The 19,953-nt window shown below is 47.5% G+C and overlaps 1 protein-coding gene and 1 non-coding gene across 3 annotated transcripts in view; both read right to left on the bottom strand.

Annotated features, from left to right (window-relative positions):
• HIP1 (huntingtin interacting protein 1) overlaps positions 1–19,953 on the bottom strand; it is a 150,845-nt gene that overhangs the window by 41,292 nt on the left and 89,600 nt on the right. For both annotated transcript variants that reach the window (XM_065891783.1, XM_065891785.1), the window contains exons 2-4: positions 6,582–6,645; positions 2,407–2,549; positions 2,112–2,168 (exon numbers count right to left, since the gene is read on the bottom strand). In XM_065891783.1, the coding sequence (XP_065747855.1) occupies positions 2,112–2,168; positions 2,407–2,549; positions 6,582–6,645 (264 nt within the window). The remainder of the gene's footprint in view (positions 1–2,111; positions 2,169–2,406; positions 2,550–6,581; positions 6,646–19,953) is intronic.
• Positions 3,905–4,037, bottom strand: LOC136135757 (small nucleolar RNA SNORA25). Its single transcript, XR_010656602.1, has one exon. It is a non-coding gene; the product is annotated as a small nucleolar RNA SNORA25 (small nucleolar RNA).

Below are 19,953 nucleotides of genomic sequence, written 5' to 3'. Positions count from 1 at the left end.
AAAATACTGCTAACCAAAGCCTCAGAGGAAAACAAAGAATGAAGCAAATCAATATTTAGAGACAATGAGAATTTTTTGTAACTGATAAAATATAATAATCTACAGATTTAAAAAGTCCAAAGAATCTAGAATAAATTCACACCTAGATAAATACTAAGAACTTAAAAACAGAGAAACAAACACAGATTAGCTTCAAAGAAGCAATGGTAACTCTGACAGCAGACTTCATAAAAATGATGGAAGCCAGAAGTCAGTGGAAGGACACCTTGACTAATATCTTCCATATGCTGAAAGAAAAGAACTATTATCCCAGAATTCTAAAGTCAGAGAAAATATCTTCCATGAATGAGGGTGAAATAGAGACATTCTCCATCAGGTAAAAGTGGTTGTTTGCCACCAGCACACTCTCACTAAAGGAAGTTCTAAAGGAAGTAACTCAGGCAGAAAGAAAGAGATCCCAAATGGATGGCCTGAGATGTAAGAGGAAATGAAGAGTGCAGAATAAGACAATTAAAATAAAATATTTTCTAGGGTCTAAAAGCAACAAAAATTAAAAAGCATGACAACAACATACAAGGGAGTGAATGGGGTTAAAATATTCTAAGGTCTTTGTGCTATACTGGAAACAGATATGATATCTAGACATTGATATGAATTTTAGACATTGATAACCTAAGCATGCACTTTGTAATTATTAGATAACATTATCAAAAAATTAAAAAAAAACAAAACCTCTGCTTTTATTTTTTATCTTCCCACTAGTAATGAGGGGGAAACTGAATGAGAAAGAAAATACCCAATCAATCCAAAAGAAGGCAAAAATGAGAGAAATAGAAACAGAACAGATGGGACAAATAGCATAAAATAAGATGGGAGATATAAATCTAAACATATTATGAATTATAATAAATGTAAACAGAGTAAGTGTCCAGTTGACAAAGACTGCCATCTTGAATTTAAAAAAAAATCCAACTAAATGCTATTGACAGGTATATTTCTAAGACAAAAGAATATAGAAAAGTCAATCAGTCAATCACTGTGCTGTACATCTGAAACTAATATAGTATTATAAATCAACTATACTTCAATTTTAAACAAAAACTGACCATGAGCTAGCTCACACAGCAAGTCTCAAAAAAACTTCGAAAATCAATATCATAATGATTCTCTGGCCACAGTGCAATAAATATATATGTAAAAAATATTAAAAAGAATATAGAAAAGTCAAAAGTAAAAGGATGAAAAAAGATATACCAGATAAATTCTAGCAAAAAAAGGAAAAAGACCTAAACTTTCCATGTTACAGAAATGTAATAGAAAGCTCTCTAGCATACAGTTGGGAGTTTTGGGGACAAACCTCTGCTTTGTTTAAGTTAACTAGTCTTGTGACATAGGAAAAGCTGCTTCCCTCTCTGGGCCTGTATTTCTCGTCTATAATGGGTAGACTGGACAACATAATTGCTAACATTTTGTGAGTGCAGACAGACACAGGTAAGAATTGGAAGGAAAGAGCTAACATAGCAGTTCTTAACCAGTGGGGCAAAATGACACATCAAAATCACCTGGGGAGATTCTTCAAAGGGCAAATTACCTCCTGTCCATACACATACTCCTTGAATCTAGAGGGATTCCGGTATGTGTACAAAACCACTCTTTTCAATGTATTCTGATATTGCCACCTACCTCCTCCCTCTTCCTAAGGCACTGAGAATCCCTAGACAGGAAAGAAAAACCACTGGCATTAAGGATTGGGAATGCCAGTTCTCAATGTACTGTGACCCCAATGGGACCAGTAGAAGAAAAGAAGTAGGAACTGTGACTGTCACTGCTGAAGGATCCCAATGCCCAGAGAGCATTATGACATGAGCTTCCATCGGCAGGAGAAGCTCCCAAGCCCTAGAACTTCCCTACAGCTTCCAGGGACCCCAGGTAAGACTGTGGATATCATGGTTCCATTTGGGAGCATCTTTGGCTCCCTCCCTGATGTTCATGAGAGAAATGCTAAACAAGCTGAAAGAGATGAATTTGCTCCATTCCACAGTCCTTGTTCTGTGTCCTCTGGGAAAGGATAAGGTGGCACAGGTGGCCCCTGGGTGCGTGTCCAAACTCACCCACATCCTGCTCATGTCACTCAATTCGTTTTTGTATCTCAGAGAGTCCTTCAGGACCTAGAGAGAGAAGGAGAGGAGACAGAGGATGGTGAAACATGGGTCTGGGGTGGAGGAGAGAGGGTGATGGGAGAGAGACGAAGCCGTCTATGAAATTGGTACCCAAGAGGCCAGGAGATGGGGGCAGCTGCCATCCCCTGTGCGAGAGTGGAGAGTGGCTCTTGTGACTCAGGCAACTGCACTTTCCCCACATGGGTCCCTGGATCCCTGCCCATCCCCTGCAGCCCCAGGAACTCACGTTTGGGTGTCCATCCCGGAGGAGTTTGTGGAACACGTGGCAGAACTTCCAGCAGAGCACAGCGTTGCTGGAGAGGGGCAGCCGGTTGACAACAGACCAAAAGGTCTGCGCCCCCTTTTCATGGTGGGTGCCCAGTATGCACGGTGAGGGAAGGTCATGGAAAACAAAGGCAACCAACCCTGGGATGAAGCCTCTAAAGGCCACCGCGGGGGCTGTGTGTTGTTCATGGCGCCTGGCACTACCCATCAGAGGGCACCGCTTATAATGAAGCCACCACAGATCTGTACAAGTATCCTGGCAGTATTTTGGCGGAGGGCAAAAAAGTGCTTCCTTCTAATAAAATCCATTTTATTAGATGATTTCCAAAGAGACAGCCATGTCTTTTGGGAGAGGTGTCTTATCCTAACTTGCACAAGTGCATTCTGGGCCAGCAGTGGCTCTGGTTGGCCTTTAGTGGGAAGATGCTTCGGTTGGAATTAGGACTTTGCTGTGGGAAGACAGACTCTGCCCTTCCTCTAGGTTTGCCGAGTTTGTGGTAGGGCCTTTGTGGGGAGGTGGGTGGAGGGTGTGGTGTGTGTGTATAATTACAGCTAACATTTTAACAACACAATACAGCCTCTCAAAATTCTTTCTTGTACACGATTCCAAAGCAAGGGTGTGCTTCAGCTCTTCAAGTGCCCTGGCCCCTGCTGGGGACCCTACCCCCTGGCTACTGACACCCTTGGCTTCTCTTCCAGGTAGCGTCTGACTCCTCTCCCATTACGCATTGTGCTCTTACCCTGAAAGAGGCAGTCTTTGTTTAAAATGTATTTTCCCTAAATTTAAAAATGATGCTTTCGGGACTTCCCTGGTGGCGCAGTGGTTAAGAATCCGCCTGCCAATGCAGGGGACACAGGTTCGAGCCCTGGGCCGGGAAGATCCCACGTGCCGTGGAGCAACTAAGCCCGTGTGCCACAACTACTGAGCCTGCGCTCTAGAGCCTGTGAGCCACAACTACTGAACCCGTGTGCCACAACTACTGAAGCCTGCACGCCTAGAGCCCGTGCTCAGCAACAAGAGAAGCCACCACAGTGAGAAGCCTGTGCACCACAACAAAGAGTAGCCCCTGCTCACCGCAACTAGAGAAAGCCCACACGTAGCAACGAAGACCCAACACAGCCATAAATAAGTAAATAAATAAATAAAATGACGCTTTCACTCCACCTCTTCTAAAAACCTTCCTGGCCTCGTTCAGGGGTGCCTTCATTTCCCAACACCTTGAATTCCCTGTATGAGGACTCCTGGGGCCACTTCCTTCTGAGATCCAATTCCAAACACACCCGCCACGTGGAGTGCCTGCCACGCTTTGCGTGTAATAAATGTCCTTCTGGCCTCGAGTGACTTTAACAGAGCTCCAGGCCTCCGTAATTAGGGAGCCCCTCCCACTTTTTTTTTTTTTTAACTTGGAAGACATTTACATTTATTTTAACTTTCCCACATCACCAATCATGGATGAGTGGCTTGTATCTCCATCAGGAAAACACAGCACTATCGAGTTACTATTAATATTATATCCAATAGAGAACTCAATCTTTGGTCACAGCGTTAAGAGCTCCTGGATTTAGTCCCATCAGTCCTCTCTGAAATGACCTAAGGGAGCCCTTTCTGAGGCAAGTAGAGGATTTCCACATTTCTTTTGTAATGGATGCTTACACAGGCCTCACACACCCGGTAACTGGGCACCATTAACCCCAAGTATGGCAATGTCCTCAGAACTTGCGGCTTTTTAATCCAGGCTCAGGTAAGAAGCACTGCACCATTTAGGAAAGACTTGCCTCAGGTTAGAAACCATGAGACTCACCCGAAAGACATGTTGTTTTGCTTCTGAGCTGGAAAGTGTGGTAAAGTTCTCTCCCTGGACTGAAATTTGCATTTCGAGAGGGGCTGCCTTGAAAACGGACTTTTGGGTCTAGAAGCTGAAATCAGCTTTTGGTCTTAGAGAGATTCTGAAATAACTTATGGTTTCACCTCAAGCACAGCCCCCTGGGACTAGAAGGAAGCCAAGAGGAGAAGATGGACAGCCCCCTACCCTCAACTGAGATGATTTCTCACAGTAGGTTGTGGCTCCTTTACCGGAGAGCAATCTCCCGAAACAGAAGCCAGGGACGTGTGGAGCTGGCCGGGCACCCCGGCTTGGAAAGAGGCAAGCAGACCTTTCTGTCTTTCTTTAATTTTCTAAGCATTTTAACGCACCCAATTCGTGTCAGGCACTTGGGGATATAAAGAAAGTAAGACTTCAGTCCTCAGCCCTCCAGGAGTGGATACCACAGTTGGGGGTGTCAACCTGTTCACCAGTCAGGCACCAGGGATAAATGGTTGTCTGAACAGCATTTCTAAATGAAACCAGGTTTCCAAATGCTCATTCAGTTGGTAATGAGGGTAGCTGATGTTCTTTAAAAGTACTGATAAATAATAAATGTTTTGTGAGATCTTTAGCCTTTAAAACCCTACTGTATGGAGTGGATCTTTTCAACATTTATCCACCCCTTAGAAATTGTGAGGCAGAGAGACTCCCAGAATGTCAGAGCTGGAATGTTAGGCCTTTGAAAGCTTCTTTAGCCAACACTTTCATTTGACAGACAAGGGAATTAAGGCTCACAGAGGTCCCACTGGGCCCACTCGAGGTCCCAGAGAAAGTCAGAGAGCCCCAGAGATGAGATTTCAGAATCTCCCTCTAGGTCTGTTCCATCACCCCAGGGAGCCTCCCTGGCAAGGTGTGACCTGGCCCGGCCACTACAGGCCTGGCCCTCTCTGTGCTCACACCCATCCAGAGGAGCACACTGTCCTGTGACAACTGTCTCTCTCTTACTTCATATCTTGCACCAGACTGACTGATCAGTATTCTTAGCAGGGAAGGGTCAAGACTGGGTAACTCCCTGTGAAAATCAATTGGGCCACCAATAATGAGGGCTTTTCTTGGTTTGGTTTTCTTGACTGAGTAAAGCATCAAGGGCATAAAAAGGCAAGGTCTGGCTAGGCTCACGGTTGGGCCAGGCTTCTGGGGTACCTGGTAGAGGTTCTATAGCCCCATCTTGCAGCAAAGCCCTAATTCCAACCAAAGCATATTCTGCTAAAGACAAGCTGCTTTCCTTCCAGTGAAGAGCAGTGCATGCTCTTAGCAACATTTCCTGAGGGCCTGACCTGTTCTGGGCATCGCACTGGCAGTGCCGGGCTTCCATGGCCTTCTAACCTGGAGGGTCTCCTCCACAGAGGGGCGGGGGTGGGATGACTTCAAGATAGGTTGTTCCAACCCAACTGGCTGTGGTGCAGCCACCATGCTGAGCCCCAGCAAGAAGGAACTTCCCATCGCAGACAGAAGCCCAGCCTTCCCTTGCCCTGTGCTTGGCCCTAGCACACACAGAGACCAAGCCTTGGCCCACTGGCAGCCCCTCCTCCAGGATTCGGGGATTAGCCCTCGAGTACCTGGACTTGACCTCAAGGGCAGGTCCCGAGGAATCCATCGGCCAGGTTGCTTGCACTTCCCTCCAAAGCCACAGACCCATGACAGTGGTCACCCAGGACCTCCACCAACTTGGTGTGGGGGGCTTTGCAAAAATCTTCAAATCACCAGTTCCCTAGTCCACCCTGATCTTCTCATCTTCTTCCCTCTGGTTTGGGGTGAACCAGTTCACACAAGTGGCTCTGATTCCCATGGTAGAGCCCTTGTGTCGGCTTAAGGCCAACCGCTGCCGCCAAGGCCTCTGTTTTGCTTTCATGTCCAGAGAAGGGCATTTGAGCATGTCTCCAAGGGGGTGGTCAGTGTGGCAAGGTGCAGGGCCAGAGCGCTTTGATGGTACAGGTGAAAACCCCTCTGGTGCCCCGAGGAAATCTCTCAAAGGAGAGTAAATTCAAAGGACTCTGTAGTTCTGAAAAGCTAAGTCCCAGGAGAGAGGCGAGACTGGGCCAGATGGCCGCTTTGGTCCCTTCCACCTCAACAGGCTGTGGGCTCTGAGACCAGCTGTTGCCAACCCACACTGTTCAGACCCTGCTGGGGCCTGGCCGGTGGGGGGCGGTTCTCCTTCCTGAAGCTGAGCAAGGATGCCTCACCCCGACCTCATTCCCCACCCCCCCACCCCCGCCCCCCGCCATCTGACCCCCCTTGGGGTCGGTCCTCCAAGCAACATCTAAAAGGATATTTCTGGCGTGTTTTTCCTTTACAGCCACTTCCTGCGTATTAATGGCCTTATTGATGCTGACAGTCTGAAAAACAAGAGGGAGGGGGGAGGGGAAGGAGGATGAGATGAATAAGCTTCTGACAGTGGCTGGGACCCTCCCAGACGCCCCGCCCCTTCTCCTCCCTCCGCAGACCCCTCTGCTCCACTGTCCCCTTGCAGGGCCCCCCTGCGGGGGGCAGAGGTGGGCAGCACTCCCAGGCCAGCTGGCCCGGGCTGTCCTAAGGCAGCGGGCTTTGCTGCCTGGCATTGGCTGTGCCCAGCTGCTGCGCCCGCATGCCACTCATTCACTTGGCCCAACATGGCAATTAAAGCCTGCACAAAGGGATGCCTTTCATCCTCCAGGGAAACATTATTTCTCCGGGAGCAGGAGGAAGAGGCGCTGAGATCAGGGAGGGGCTGTGGCTCAAAGACCGTCCAGCCACCCCCTCTCTCACAGCTAGAACCTTCCATGGAGCCTACCCTAGCTGGCCCGGGTTGACAGTGGTCACTCTCCTCTCTTGTTTCCCTGCTCTTGGGCACTTTCCAGCTCCTAACCAAATTCCCTTTTATTTTCTTACTTCTATCCTAGGGCAGGACGAATATTCACTCCTTTCTGGTCGTTTTAAAAATCGTAACTCTCTTCTGAAGTAAGCAAAGCACGTTATACCTGTAAATGTAACTTACACACACACATACATGGGATCGTATCGTGTAGGCTGTTTTTTGAAATACAGCCTTTTTCTGTTTTGCTTTGCTTCCTTCCACAGACATCATTCTACCCCCAACCCATGTTAGCAACCCGTTATGCATCCTGCACGCGTGCACGCACGCACGCACACACACACACCCCTACATCCTGAAGGGCTTATTTTTGTCACTGTTCTATAAAACTGGGACTCTCATGCACAGACTTTTTCACATCTTGCTCTTCTCACTTGAAAATATCCCATGAAACATTCTCCAAGTGAACTGGTAAAACGCTAGCTCATTCTTTAAAAAGATAACATAATATTCCATGGCGTGGGTGGATGTGATTTATAGCATCCTGTATTGGGAGGCAATTTATTTCCAGTAAACTATTTTAGTAAACATTCTTATACATACATCCTTATTAATTGAGGCTTTCGTTTCCAAGGGATAGAGTACTAGGAGTGAGATTACTGGTTCCACTTTTTTTTTTTTTTTAAACTTTTCATTATGGAAAAGTCCAAGCACACACAAATATGATGATTAGTCTAATAAGCCCTCATATAGTCGGTCCCCAGCACCAATTATTATGAACTTGCATCCAAACATGCATCCTTATGGGTGAGGGGTCACAAACATTTTCTGTAGAGCCAGTTAGTAAATATTTTAGGTTTTGCAAGTCACATGCTCTCCATCACAACTATTCAGCTCTGCTGCTGGAGGGAAAAAGCCACCTCAGCGATACTAAATGAATACGGAACTGAATGACTGTGGCTGAATTCCAATAAAACTTTATTTACAAAACCAGGAGGTGGTCTGGATTTGGCCTGCACCTCTAGTGTGCTGACCCTTGCTTTATACCATTGGTCACTGATTCCCTTGCTCCCTGGATTATCTGAAGTAAATTCTAGGCATTATACCATTTTACCAGTAAATATTTCAATAAGAACTTCTAAGAAAAAGAAAAAAGACTCTTTAAAATTTAACCATAATACTATGATCACACCTAAAATTTTAAGGATAATTTCTTAATGTCATCAAATGGTTAGTGTTCACATTTCTCTCTTGTGTTAAACAAACAAACAACTTTCTTGCAACTGTTCTAATCAGGATCTAAACAAGGCTGCCATCACGCTTTGTAAACAGGCTCTAACAATTCACATTTCCACTGGCAATGTTCAAAAGTATCCCCTCCAACTTCTTTTCATTTTTGCCGGTCTTACGGGTGTAGCGACATTTCATCATGAACTTGTAATTTCCTAACTGCTAGGAAGTTTTGAGTATTTCCTTATATGTTCCCATGGTTGTTGATTGCCTTACCTAGTGAAGTATGTTCATCTTAGCTTTTATAGCTTCTATGTTTACTTACAGTTTCTCCTGCCCCATGTTTATACTGGTAGACTCTTACATTTTCCTCTAAGTGTTTTATAGTTTGTATTTTATTGTGTTTGAATCTTCATCTGGAAAAAATACATACTTATGTATATGTCATATATGTATATGTACATGTATATGTATATGAGTATATTTGGTACAAAATAGGTTATACCAAGATATGGTCTTTTATATCTGGTTTACATAACTTTTGGGTGTGTTCTTTAAGTCCACTATTGCACGTATTTTTTTTTTCCTCTACCAGAATCAATTCTTTTTTTTTAATTGAGATGTAGTTAATTTACAATGTTGTGTTAGTTTCAAGTGTACAGCAAAGTGATTCAATTATACATATATATATATTCCTTTTCAGATTCTTTTCCCATGTAGGTTATTATAAGATATTGAGTATAGTTCCCTATGCTCTACAGTAGATCCTTGTTGTTTACCTATTTTATATTGGGTTCGCCAAAAAATTCATTCGGTTTTAAGTACAAATAAAAGATGTTTTTCATTTTCATGAAGAGCTTTATTGAACAACGTATTCACTAACCGAACGAACTTTTTGGCCAACCCAATATATAGTAGTGTGTATACGTTAATCCCAAACTCCTAATTTATCTACCTCCCTCACCCATCCCTTTTGGTAACCATAACTTTGTTTTCTATGTCTGTCAGCCAGACTCAACTTCTTTAATAGCATAAGCTCTGTTGTGGGTTGAACTGTGTCTTCCCAAAAAAGACACGTTCAAGTTCAAATCCCCCAGCGCCTGTGAATGTGATCTCATTTGGAAACAGGGTCTTTGCAGATGTAATTAGTTAAGATGATGTCATACTGGATTAAGGTGAGTCCTAAATCCAGTATGACTGGTGCCCTTATAAGGAGGCCAGGTGAAGACACAGGGACACAGGCACTCAGGAAGAAGACAGCCATGTGAAGATGGAAGCTGACACTAAAGTGATGTGTCTACAAGCCAAGGAATGCGAAAGATGGCCAGCAACCACCAGAAGTTAGGAAGAGGCAAGGATGGATTCTTCCCTAGAGCCTCCAAAGGGAACGTGGCCCTGCTGACACCCTTATTTTGACCTTCTAGCCTCCAGAACTGGGAGAGAACAAATTTCTGTTGTTTTACGCCACACACTATGTGGTAATTCGTTATGGCAGCCCCAGGAGACTAACACAGGGTCCTTTCCCCATCATGCTCAGTCACCTCCGAAGACAAGGAGAATGCAGATACTCCTTTCCCTCTCCCCTACAGCACACGCAGGGGGCGCCACTGAGCACAGCTGTGGGCTGTCAGTGCATCGGTAAGACCAGTCCAGAAGGAACCTCATATAAGAGATACTGCAAGAAAGAAGTAAAAAGTTTATCCCCCTAAAATCTCCCAGTGAGGCAGCACTTGTGTCCTGTGGAGACCCAGTGCTTCCAGCTTCCTCTTCACAAGTCCTTCCTTGGACTTTGTTTCTCAGCTTCTGCTTCCATGCCTGTCCCACGTCATCCTCTCTCCTTCAGATTTCCTCAGGTGAGTTATATGCTTTCAACTATGTTTCTCTCCTGGCTCTAGAACAATGATGGGATCCTGGCTGCAGACAGACCTCTGGGCAAAGTGACCACATTTGCCGAGCCTTTAAAGGTTGCCTGCGTTCATAAGGAGTTATAAGGGACCTAAATATGTACGATGACACCAAGAGATGCAAATCCAGTAGGGTGCGAACTGGATGTGGTCAAGTTCTAGGGGGTTGGTAGAGACAGCCAGTAGCACAGGCTGTGATGGAAAAAGAGAAATCCATGTTGGCCGGAAATGCTAGAAACTGCGTCAGGGCCTTGAGGGAGGACTGTGATGGGTGGGGTTTAGACTTGGTCCACAAATATCTATTTATACTGATGGACCAAAGACCAATTGCCCAAGCTTGTGGTCAGTATGAGCCTTGCTTACAAAAACAAACAAAAAATCCTTAAAATTCCCTTAAGCCACATAAAATAATATACCATGAGTTTGTAACTGTAGAGTGTGTGCGTGTGTGTGTGTGTGTGTGTGTGTGTGTGTGTGTGTGTCTGAAAACTGAAAATATCCCAGGGAAACTTTGTCGAAGGAAGAAAGGGGTCACCTGTCTGTCCCCGGTGCCTCCCCTGCCATTGACTGACTTCTCTCAATGATGCTGCCTACAGATTCGAGGGGCACTTATGGTTGTTGCACAGAAAGGCTAAGCCACTTGCCCAAGGTCATACTATTCTGGTGGTCGGATCCTCGAGCCTAGCTCCGGAAAGGCTTGGAATGCAAGGGCCAGTTCTGCTGCAGGGCCACGTGTGTGCAAGGGCAGAACGGGGGGTGAAGGCAGAAAGGGAGGTAGCACTGAGTGCAGGGGGCCAGCGGGCTTCAGAGGGGGGCAGAAAAGGATGAAAGCAGCTGAAGGGAAGAGAGTTGAAGGAGGCAGCTATTAATAGCAGAGAAGTGAAGGAATAAAGGACTCAACCTAAAAGATGGAAGTGAAATGGAAAGAACCCGACACAAGGTGGGCTGTGAAGCAATTCCAATAGGATTGGCCAGTAGGAGCTCCCAGTTACAGGGAACATAACAGAAGGAAGAATCAAAGATGCTGCAGAGGTTTTGAAGCTGGGCAGGTGGCAGAACGAGGCAGGCATCTGGGGCTGAGGGGACACTGTAAGCAAAGGACAATGAGGCTGGGGGGGCTTGGGGTGAGAAACAGTCATTTTTAAAAGATTGAGGAAGTGAACTGGCAGTAGCAGTGGTTCTAATCATCAAGATAATGGCAGCCAATGAGTGCTTACTACCCAGCCCTGTGTTAATAAGTATTTTGTATGAATTATCTCATTAAAGTCTTATAACTTCTACATCCTACGAGTATTAGTATTAATCATCTTCATTTTACAGATGAGGAAACCAAGGCTTAGAAAGGCTATGTAAATCGCCCAAGGCTGCTCTACCGGCCAGTGTAGAGCTGGAACTCAGACTCGGAAGTGGGGCTCCACAGCTCAGGCTCTGGATCACAATCCCCACATGACACATGGCCCTCCACACCACAGAGACACAGAACCAGAGTCCAAATGATTTCCACAGACTGGAAAAATGGGTGAAACTTCACTAGATGCAATCTAGCAGGTATAAAGGAAGTTTCCTATATTTAGGTCTAAACTCGCTGGCACAGGGGAGATATGAGTCAAAGCAGCACTTGTGAAAATGATACAGGTGTTTTATTTGACGCCACCTTAATATAAGCAACGCTGTGATATGGCTGATCAAAATGCAAGTCTGGCTCTGGATGTATTAAAAGGTGTACAGTGTTCCGAATGAGGGAGGGGATGGTTCTAATTCCTCATGAAGATAAATTCACATGTAAAACACTATTCAGTTTTAGACCTTGTACATTATGAAGGAAACCAACAAACTAGACTACTTCTAAAAGAGAGTGACCTGGGCTGGGATAAGCCTGGGGCCTGAAGACAACTTAGAGGAATATCAATATTCTTAAAGGTGGTCATGTGGAAGGAAGAATAATTCCAAAGATCAAAACTAGACCAACGGGTAGAAGTACAGTCAGGCCGTTTTTGGATAAACTTAAAGCTGTCTCATGAAAGAGAGAATTCCCCATTGTGAGAAGTATACCGGCAGAGGCATGGCAACGTCTTCTTAGGGTTACTGTGAAAAAGACTTACAGGCTCAGGCTGGATTAGGTGATTTTTAGGTTCCTTCTCACTGTTAGACTCTGTAAACGTCCTTCAGATGATGGTGGGCTTTGGCTATAAGGGCAAGAAATTGTGACCCGGTGGACACGGAGATCCACAGAAGGCTCTCCTGTTTTTATGTTTTTTCTTTTTGGCCGCGCTGTGGCATGCGGGATCTTAGTTCCCTGACCAGGGACTGAACCCATGTCCCCTGCAGTGGAAGCACGGAGTCCTAACCACTGGACCACCAGGGAAGTCCCAATGGAAGGCTCTTGAAGCAGGGGAGGGACCGGATGCAAACGCCACTCCGTCCTCCTGAGTTTGAGGAGTTACCTTTTCAGTGCCCTGAAAAAGGAAAGTGTGAAACAACTTCTGTGTGGACATTCAGAGTCACAGCCCCAGTACGAGCCCAGGACCCCAACACAGCACCTAGCCTAGCCCTGGGCTATGGAACGAAGTCTCTACCCAAATCAATAGCTACAAGACACCTGCAAGCCTTGGCTGCCCTGGTCAGGACTGGCACAGACCCTTCTCTTGCAGCTCTGGCAGGTTCCTGGGAGTGCCCACCCACTGCAGCCAACATGCCCAAAGTTCTCCAATCAACGCTTCCCCACCGAGAAGTCGGGCAGGGTCCAGCCCACAGCTGCAGGCCCACCACCCGGTTTCTGTAGCAGGCTTTTCGGGCTCAGAGGCAGGGCTGAGCCTCTGGGCCCGTAAAGGCAGGCTGCGGTCCTCCAGGACCCTCGGAATCTCAGACACCGGACACATCCAGGGCGGAAGTTCCACACTAGGCTGAGTTTCCTGTACTTGTGCAATGCTCGGTGCCTGGGATGCCACCCTGCGTCACACGCCCCTCACTTCCTTCTGCATCCAAAATCCTGCCCCGTCTTCTGAGCACAGTCCAAACTTGACCTTCCTTTAGACTTGCGAGGCCACTCTGGCCAATCATTTCGAATTCGTTCCTTCTTTCTTTTTAAATTCCCATTTCTCTTCGTGTGTTTGACAACAAGTATATTGTCTTACCTCCCCGCCAAGATTAAAATCCCAAGGGCGAGGACCCTGCCTTCTGACCTCGTGGGCCCGCAGCTGCTAAGGCGGGGCAGAGTCTTAATAAATTATTAAATCATTAAGGACTTAATGACTGCTTCCCAGTGCGCCTGCCTCTAAAAAGTACCAGGTATGTGATTCATGGTCTCTTGAGAAAATCTGCTCTCTTTCCCTCCCCTCCCCAGACTTTCTCTGAATTAAATAATTGGGTTCGGAGCTGGGCGATGCCTGGGGGGGCGCTCCCAGGGCAGAGGGTGAGAAATTCGGGGCTCTACTGCCCACCTCCGGCCTAGGTTAGAGAACATCCTCTGAGAACAGGCTGTTCTACAGATTTCGCCGGAGTCACACAGGACCTCAGACCGTGCAGTGTCCCCCCTGAAAGAGCAGCATTGTACACCACTTCCTGACCCAGCTGGCCCTCGTGTCCCAGGCTGGTTCCGGAGGGCCAATTATCAGCAGGCACCGTAGGAAGGGCGGCTTTCCGCTCCCCGCCCCCCCCACCGCCCCCGTCCCTGTCCTCTGCTCCCTCACGACAGCCTCAGCCAGGCTGCAGCCAATGGGGAAACTTTGGGCCTTGCTTCTGCAGGGGGCCAGGCCTGGGCCCGTGCTGCGGGGGCAGCTGGCCACAGTCAGGTCACGCACACAGCTGCTGGCAGGGACCAGCGCTTGGGCTGCCAAGGCTGGGCTGGCTCGCAAAGGTTCCACGGCAGGGGCAGGCACGGAGGATGTGCCCAGTGCGGGAGGCAGGTCCCAAAGCCAGGGACCGGAGGGCCCAGTGCCTGGACCAAGTGTAGGAAAACCTGCGACCAGGCAGGGCAGAAGGAGAAAGGAGGAAGTAGGCTAGAAAGGACACAGAAGGAATGAAAAGGGCATCAGTGGGCGGTAGGCATTTGCTCAGCAAAGCCAGAGGTGGCCACTACCGATGGCCTTGGTGATGCTGCCCAGCATGGGGGCTGCACGCTGCATCCCTCACCACGTCAGGTTTGGAGGCTTGGGGTAAACAGATGAGACAGGTGGTCCTGTTAATACCTGCTGCGCAGGGCAGAAAGGGATGCTTTGGGCCGTCAGCTCCTCCTGGAGAAGAACAAGGCTGGCGATGGGGAGGGTGGGCTGTGATGCCGGAGAGAGACACACTCAAAAGACTGCTGGGGCACGTCATGGTAAAGGTGGGGGCAGCCTGAGTGAGGATGACAGATTCAGAACTGAGTCGCAGTCACATGAGTCTCAGGGAAGAGACAAGCAAGGCACAGAAGACCGAACATAGCCTTCAGCACTGAGTGAGACTGCTCTGGTCTTGGCCGTGACACTTGGAGTGGATGTCCGACGTCAAGTCTTTTGAATTCTTCTCTTGATCAGAAATAATAATAATAGAATGTCGTCACTGTTGTCACCGGATTGATTAGTGGTAGCAGCTGAGCCTCTACCAGGCGCTGCACTTGGGGATTTGCTTCTGATCCCCCCTCCCCTAGAGCGTAGGGAATCTGACCCATTTTCCAAGTCAGGTTGCCCAAAGAAGCAAAGGCAGCCGCGGGTGGAGCCAGAATTCAAACCCAGGTCCCTTTCCCCACACTGTGCTACCTTCAGCTTACTCGGCAGCCTCAATGCCATCCACCTGCCTGACTTTCTTTTTTTTTCTTTTTGGCTACACCATGTGGCATGCAGGATATCTTAGTTCCCTGACCAGGGATCGAACCCGAGCCCCCTGCAGCGGAAGCATGGAGTCCTAACCCCTGGACCTCCAGGGAAGTCCCCTGCCTTGCTTTCTACCCCACAGCAGCTGCGCCCCAGATCTCTACTGCTCCTGAGTGATCTCAACCAGGCCCATGGCTTTGAACTCTTCATTTCTGCCAACATGCCCCACTGCCCAACTATTCCTCTCCCAGTCTCCCTAGAAGTCACCCTTAACTGCTGCCTTTGTCTCAATGCTCCCATCCAACCCATCAGCAATGCTGCCCTTTCCGCCTCCCAAATCCCTCTGTTATCTCTCCATCTCCTCTGCCTCCAGCCAAGCCCAAACCTCTATCATGTCCCCAATGGACCACTGAAATAGCTTCCCAAGTGGATTAGCCCTCCCCAAGTGGCTCTCTGCCCAGAAGCCAGAGTGATCTTGATAAACCACACCTGAGATCACGCCACCTGCCACAGAACCCGCCACCACCAATGAAGCCTGCCCTCCCACACGGCGGACAAAGCCCTACACCGGTGTCAACTCCCATTTGCCCTCTTACTTGTTACACCCCAACCACATGGGCTGCCTCTTTGTTCTTCAAACATTTAAAATTCTTTCTGTCTCTGATGCTCCTTATGCCTGGAATGGTCAGATTTTTGCCTCCCATTCTTTGCAAGGCTGGATGTTCCTTCTTTTCCCGGCTGTTCAAATACCACCTCCTAGGCAGCCTCTCTAATCTAAAGCATCTCCCCACCCCTTGGCCTGCAGTACCTCTTTATCATGACACAACCATCTTGGTTATTTCCTGTAGAGGCTCTTACCTCAACCTGAAATTCCCTTGTTGGTTCCTTTGCTTGTTGTAGGTCTCACCACTAGACAGTGAGCTCTGTGCTGGCAGGGACCGTGTGATCCTGCTGTTCCCTCCCAGTGCACACACTGTGCCTGACACATGGATGGGCTGACAGAGGAAAAAGGCTGCTCGGCCTGGCCCTCTCCAAGTAGCCATCCTCATCAGCACGTGATACCTTGTTTGTTCCACTCACCTGTCTAGGAACCTCCATCTTCCCCTTCCCAAGTCACATTTCTTTCTCTCCAATGAAAAATCTTGCTGATATTTAAATATAAGCTGCCTTAACTAATGATATTCAGTTATCCTTTCTTACAATCCTTTAGCACTTAGCTAGGCTCCATATGGCTAAATACTTTGCCTCATTTAAATGCTTTTTATAAAAGGTATGTGCTATGAACTGAATTGTGTGCCCCCCAAATTTGTATGTTGAAACCCTAACCTCCAGTGTGATGATACCTGGAGCCTTTGGGCAGTACTTAGGGTTAGATGAGGTCATGAGGATGGGGCCCCCATGATGAGATTAGTGACCTTAAAAAAGAGACACCAGAGTAGGCTCCCTTTCTCTTGCTCTCTTTTTCTCCACAACGTGAGGACACAACAAGAAGGTGGCCGTCTACAAGTCACGAAGGGAGCCCTCATGGAGATCCAAATCAGCCAGCACCTTGCTCTTGGACTTCCCAGCCTCCAGCACTGTGAGAAATAAATTCCTATTGTTTAAGCCACCCAGTCTATGACATTTTATTACGGCAGCCTGAACAGACTAAGAGTATTTTTTTCTCTTTTTTTTTTTTAGTATTTTGTGAGTCTTATCTACTTCATAAGCTGAGGACTATTGAAATTAGGATCACATCTCTCCCTCCCCTCCCATTCTAAAGCCCCCAACCATCCTCTGGCTTCTGGAGAGGTGGTGAGTAATCTAATTATCTGGGTCATGCAGATTTCGAAGGGTTTAGCAAAAGGAAAGGCACTCGCTCTTCTGCAGTCTGATAATCTAGAGGGGAAGATGGAGTAAGAAAGTTGAGAAGATTAAAAAATGTCAATCAACTCTGTAATAGGTGTACAAACCTGTGTTGGGAGCAGGGTGGCCAGGACTGTGAAGCACCCAGAACAACTGAAGAAACAAGCAACCAAAGTGGAAAACACTGGGGGAAGCCATCCAAGTGTCCATCCACAGAGGAATGGGTACACAGAACATGGTCTATCCACACAATGGAATATTATTCAGCCCTGAAAGGAAGGAAATCCTGACACCTGCTACAACATGGCTGAACCTTGAGGACATTATGCTGAGTGAGATAGGCCCATCATAAAAGGCCTGTTGGATTCCACTTATATGAGGTACCTAGAGCAGTCATATTCAGAGAGACAGAGGTAGAATGGTGTTTGCCAGGGGCTGGGAGGAGGGGGAAGTGGAGCGTTATTGTTAAATGGGGACAGAGTTTCAGTTTGGGAAGATGAAAAAGTTCTGGAGATGGATGGTGGTGATGGTCACACAGCAATGTGGAAGTACTCAATGCCATTGAACTGTACACTTATAAGTGATTAAAGTGGTAAATTTTATGGTATGTACGTTTTTACCACGATAAAAACACACCCCCACACACAAAAAGGAGGAACTGATTATGCTACAACAGGGATGAATCTCAAAAACACGATGCTAAGAAGCCAGACAAAAAATGTCACATATCGTATGATTCCATTTATACGAAATACCCAGGATAGGCAAATCCATGAGACAGAAAGCAGACTGCTAGTTGCCAGATTCAGGAACGGGGAGTGACTGCTTGATGGGTACAGGGTTTCCTCTTGGGGCGACGAAAAAATGTGCTGAAGTTAGATAGTTGTGATTGGTGGCACAACACATGAATGTACTAAATGCTACAGAATTATATACTTCATATTGGCTGAGATGGTGATATGTTATGTGTAAAACAATTTTTTTTTTTTAAAGGTGGAAAACACGGAGGAATTATGATTCTGACTGAATACCTACTTTTTGCAGGGCAGGGCCGCCATCTAGGCTGTAGAACTATGCTACACAACTCCAGGTGGGCTTCTCCCAGACTGTGAGGGATGATCCTCGTGCCTAGACCCGCTGCCTGGGTGCAGGACACCATACCCAGTGTCGCTGGAGACGCGGGAGAAAGTGGATCTTGTCGCCAAAGAGTTAACTGTTTACAGGGAGATAAAGACCGTCCTCTTCCTGTTCCTCTTTCTATTCTTTTCTTCCTTCTCCTCTGACTGCAATTTCAGAAGTACTTGATGAAAAAAGAAAGCAGCACGGGTGCACATGTTACCTATGCCTGTGTGTATGAGCAGGATCAGAAAGCTAAAGCCAAAATGAGACGAGGCTTCCAGAAAATGTGTGGGACCCCCAAAAGGGCTACCTTATTACACGAAAAGCAAAAAGAACAAGGAGGGATGGGCACGCTGCTTTCAGCAATGGTGAGATGTTGATGATAAACTTTTTTTTTTTTCTTTTGGCTGCAGCATGTGGGATCTTAGTTCCCCCACCAGAGATCCAACCCGCATCCCCTGCATTGGAAGCAGGGAGTCTTAACCGCTGGACCGCCAGGGAAGTCCCAATCAACTCCTAATTTGCTTCTGTCTTTTCTGTCCAGGATGATCTTTGAACTGAAAAAGGCAGAGAGCATTGAAAGAGCAAACCCAAGGCGAGTGAGGAGACTGTCAGAGAATTCCCGGTGCTGAGTGAGCTCAGCCTTCCGACTTGGACGAGGAAGACACGAGGGGTTAAGAGTGACACGCGTGGCGAGATTGTGGGGAAATGGAGTGGCGCCCAAGGACCACACATGGGTGAAGATAATCGTGATTTACCGAAAGAGAAGACGGCAAAATTCCACCTGTTATTCGTGAGAGATTCCCAAAATGAAAGGCGGCGCCGCTCACCAGGCACCAACTTACGTTCACGGAAGCAAGTCAGACCAGACTGACCTCGTTTCCCGTTAAAACTCTAGGCCACCGTTTCAGGAAAACATCAACGTGTGTGTCTGATTTTCCATCATCAAGGTGCTTGCCAGTCTCTTATAACATCTCATTGACAAGGATGAGAAAGAACAGAGGCTACCGGGGGTCGAAACTACTGACTGCCAGCCAGACCTGACCTGCAGCCTGAGTATAACCTATGAGCCGGGATTGGTTGTGGGATCTTAGTTACCCGACTAGGGCCACCGGCAGTGAAAGAGCGTAGTCCTAACCACTGAGCCGCCAGGGAATTCCCCTGGTTTTTACTTTTTTTTTGCGGTACGCGGGCCTCTCACTGCCGTGGCCTCTCCCGTTGCGGAGCACAGGCTCCGGACGCGCAGGCTCAGCAGCCATGGCTCATGGGCCCAGACGCTCCGCGGCATGTGGGACCTTCCCAGAACGGGGCACGAACCTGCGTCCCCCGCATCGGCAGGTGGACTCTCAACCACTGCGCCACCAGGGAAGCCCCTGGTTTTTACATTTTTAAAGGAAGCAGAGGAGGTGGATGAGGAGGAAAGAGGGAGGAGGGGAGGAGGGGGGAGGAGTAACAGCTGCAGGAGCAGCTGGCCACAAAGCCCAAACTATTTACTATCTGGCCCTTGGCAGAAAAAGTTTGGTGTCCCCTGAGCTAGACAGGGAGGTCCACGAGGGTCGATGTCCGCCCTTACAGGTGCTGGTTGTTGGCTACCATCATCTTCATGTTGGGAGTAAATGCATTTGGATGATACTGGTAGACCATGACCACGGGCAAAAAACAACAAAACAGAAAATTCCTGGGCCCAGAATCCTAGTACATACGGACGAACAGCAAACCAGGTGAAAGGGACCAAACTTATTCCCGGTAAGTTCATTAACAGTACGATGTGGCCACCATAATAAAATAAAATTTAAGAAGGTAATTTCATTTTGAGCTACATCAACAGAATTATAAGATCTAGCTCATGAGCCAATCCTTGGTTTTACAGCTTTCAACCTCACCTGGAGTCCTGAGTCATCCTACCACGTGCGGAGAGGCTGCTGGGCAGCGAATAATGCGTTCAGCTCTGGGCGCCCCATTCTA

The sequence above is a fragment of the Phocoena phocoena genome, chromosome 15 (genome assembly GCF_963924675.1).
Source record: "Phocoena phocoena chromosome 15, mPhoPho1.1, whole genome shotgun sequence".
NCBI lineage: Eukaryota > Metazoa > Chordata > Mammalia > Artiodactyla > Phocoenidae > Phocoena > Phocoena phocoena.
Note: the sequence above shows the minus strand (reverse complement) of the source record. Positions and strands in the feature narration are given on the sequence as shown.